The sequence below is a fragment of the Myzus persicae genome, unplaced genomic scaffold (genome assembly GCF_001856785.1).
Source record: "Myzus persicae strain clone G006 unplaced genomic scaffold, MPER_G0061.0, whole genome shotgun sequence".
NCBI classification, from domain to species: Eukaryota; Metazoa; Arthropoda; class Insecta; order Hemiptera; family Aphididae; genus Myzus; species Myzus persicae.
Genome location: NW_019101747.1, coordinates 1,790 through 5,579, shown reverse-complemented (window position 1 = coordinate 5,579; position 3,790 = coordinate 1,790). Strand labels below are relative to the sequence as shown.

General features: G+C 26.0%; 1 protein-coding gene across 1 annotated transcript; it reads left to right on the top strand.

Moving 5' to 3' along the window:
- Positions 1-1,767: 1,767 nt before the first annotated feature.
- Positions 1,768-2,375, top strand: LOC111030318. Its single transcript, XM_022309743.1, has 3 exons — positions 1,768-1,951; positions 2,017-2,142; positions 2,203-2,375. The coding sequence occupies exons 1-3, from the start codon at positions 1,879-1,881 to the stop codon at positions 2,373-2,375; spliced, it is 372 nt and encodes a 123-aa protein (XP_022165435.1). The 5' UTR covers positions 1,768-1,878.
- Positions 2,376-3,790: the final 1,415 nt, after the last annotated feature.

Genomic DNA, 3,790 nt, shown 5'->3' with positions numbered 1-3,790 from the left:
ATTAATAAAAATAATTCACCAAATAAATTTAAAGAAGGAGGAAAAGATATATTAGAAGAACATAATAAAAATCATCAAAATGACAAAAAAGGAAAAATATTAATTAAACCCTTATTTAAAAATATACTACGACTCTTAAAACGTATATAACAAATATTTCTTAAACAAAATAAACCAGAAGAACATAAACCATGCCCAAATATTAAAATTAATGAACCAAAATAACCTATACCCACCTATCACATTAAATTATTTACCTATATCAAAATTAACGCAATTTGAATAATAGGAATATTTGTATAAAATATATGCAAACTATTTGGTTAAAAACATGTGAATTAATAATTTATTGTGAAAAGACACCCATGTAAGAAACTTAATTTATTTTATAATAATATGGTTATCTAATTATCTTATACATTGCTAGACAATATGTTATTGTGGAATTTGCTGATGGCATACAAATTGTCCCTAAACGTTGGATCGTTCCAACATTGGATCAATCTTATTTTCCACCATTTGACCCTAAACTAACAAAAAGGAAGTATGGTAAGATGGTTATTGATGATAATATTATGCCCAATGATGACTGGGAAAAATATGGTTTCTTAAATATTATGTCTTCTGCTGGTAAGTATTAGTGAGATAAAGACATCATAATTGGTTTGACAGTAAAAAAAATATATTTAAAAATGTTTTAGATGATTTACAAAAATGTAAAGAAAGATTGAGAAGGGTTGAAACTAGGACTGACATAAATACTGAAACTGACGAGGAATGTGCTAAGAAAAACAGGAAAAAACGCTGTGCTAGAAAAATATTTGATGCCAAGAAAAAATCTCCTGTAAAATCGGCAAAAAAACAATTGTTTAAAACACCTGATATTGACGATTGCCCTGTTCTAATGGATTCAGAAGATTCAGGTTAGTCTTGTATACTGCATAGGTATCAATAATGACTTGTAGTGAAAAACTGAAATATATAACAAAACAGGTTGATACTTGTATATTTATTCATTACTATACATTTTTAAAATCTAGGTATATCAAGTAATATACCTACCCTTAAGGCTTAAAGAATAATTAAAGTTACGATACTGGTTCCTTATATTTATCTATTTGCCTTATTACAACTTAGAATGGTATTTTTACCTAACTTTTGAGTATAGTTGTTTAAATAAATGTATATTATGCTAATTTATTTTCTGAAGAACTAAAACCAAAAGTAATTTATATAATTATGCAACCTTGAGGCCGGGTTACATGAAAAATTATTAATTTAAATTCCCAATAAAATTGAATAGACCAATCATGGGCTTCTAAACCATGTTTAAGGGATCATTAGCTCACTATTGATTCGTTAAATGTTTAGTGATTGTTCATGCAACCCGGCATAAGTATTCTAAAATAATTTTATGTAAAGAAAATTCATTTTAATCTTTAAATTATCTTATATTAATTATAGTTTAAACTATACAATTTTGTGAATAATAATACGCATTTAGTACTTCTACAATTTTTGGATACCATACCTATTATAATATATAAAGAACTATAATAATTAGTACACCAACTGTGTAATCAAACAAATCATACACTAGGTACCTATTAAAAATTATATTTTTTAGTTATTCTCTATAATAGTATTGCTCTTTGTTATAATTAGTAATAGTATTTAAACTATTATTAAACTGGAATAGATAACATCAGTAAATCTGAAGAAAAAAAAAATGCTTTGCCATTGAGTGAGAGAGGCTGACTCATTGATTTTATATATAAATAATTTCGATGACGTTATTTAAAATATTATTTATAAAAATGTTTAGATGGTCTATCTCAAAAATCCACAAACATAGAACCACGTTCTCCAGAAATAAAAATGCCAGTTATTTACCAGTCTCCATATAATCCCAAAAATGTTCCTGATAGTCGCAACATGATAACCAATGATGGTAGGTGTTGTATATATTCAATAAATACAGAATGATTCAATAATAATTTTTATTTTATTGTCTAGAGTATTTATCTCAGAAAAGCAGCAAAAAGACCTTTTTGGATTCTCCGAAAAAAGTAAAACCAACCCATAGATCTCCATATAATCATAGTATTGATGATGATCATAACATGATATCTAATGGTGGTGGTGAGTGTTATATAATATTCAAGCAATAAAAAATGATCTAATAATAATTCTAATTTCTAGAGTATTTATCTCAGAAGAGCAGTGAACAGACTCGTTTAAATTCTCCTAAAAAAGGAAAACCAACCTACAGATCTCCATATAATCATAGTATTTTCAATACCTATGATGATCATAACATGATATCCAATGGTGGTGGTGAGTGTCACATATTATATACAAGCAATACAAAATGATCTAATAATAATTTTAATTCTAATTTCTAGAGTATTTATCTCAAAAGAGCAGTGAACAGACTCAATTTAATTCTCCTAAAAAAGTAAAAGCAACCCATAGATCTCCATATAATCATAGTGTTTTCAATACCGATGATGATCATAACGTGATATCTAACGGTGATAGTGGTGAGTGTTACATATTAAATTCAAACAAAACAAAATGATCTAATAATAATTTTTTTTTTAATGTCTAGAGTATTTATCTCAGAAAAGCAGCAATAAGACCTTTTTGAATTCTCCGAAAAAAGGAAAACCAACCTACAGATCTCCATATAATCATAGCAGTATTTTCAATACCATTGATGATCATAACATGATAGATAATGGTGGTAGGTGAAGCCCTAGCCAAAAAACATCAATCTGTAATAATCATTTCATTCAATTTTTCAGAATATTCATTTACTCAAAAAAGGCGTGAACTAAGTCCAGATAATATGTTTGATTACAATACTATTGATATAAATGCTAGTAAACACAGAATAAATACAATGCATTATAATAACGGCAGAAATTCTCCAGGTATACAATTACAATTGTGTTATAATTAGTTCTTTATCAGTTTTGTATAAAATTTGTTATTTTTGTTTTATTTAGAATTTATTTTTGAAACTGGTAAACGTACCAACTCTAAACTACACCCTCTAAAAAATCAACACACTGTAGCTTCTAACTCTCCCAAAAAACGATTTTCGTCTCAACAAATGCTGAATAGTCTACCACCTGGTAAATTTATAAATTGATCATTATATTGATAACAACATAATATTATGTATATATTATATATATTTATTTTATTAGTATTTGAACAACTTAATCTTATACAATAACGTGAAACAAAAAGCAAATATCCTTTTTAAGTTATAGCTTTAATAATAGAGACAATTAAAAATGAAAAAAAGTGATTGAAAAGTTAAGAGAAATAGTACTAAAAGTATTATGTTTTATTATGATAATAAATGATCAACATGTAAAACGTTATTACATAAGCATAATATACATTACTTTAAGCTATTTTTTGTATACATATTTAGTTTTTTATACATAAAATATAAAAATATATAATACATCAAGCGTGCTTATACATATATGTATTAATACATTTTATTAATGATAATTAATGCCTAGAAATAAGTAATAACCAAGTAGGTAGTATATTTATACATTTTTATTTAATTATACTTAGATGTTTGTTTGAGAAAACTTTTGGCCAATCAAGTTGTCATGAAAATTGAATTGAAATCCATCAATGAACAATTAAAGAAAATAACTGCGTTTAAGGATAATCACTTGGATATCGAAAAAGAAGACTTCTCCAATTTAGACTGTTTATTTCCTTTAGAAAGTGAGAATGATCTAATAAACATTGAAAATCA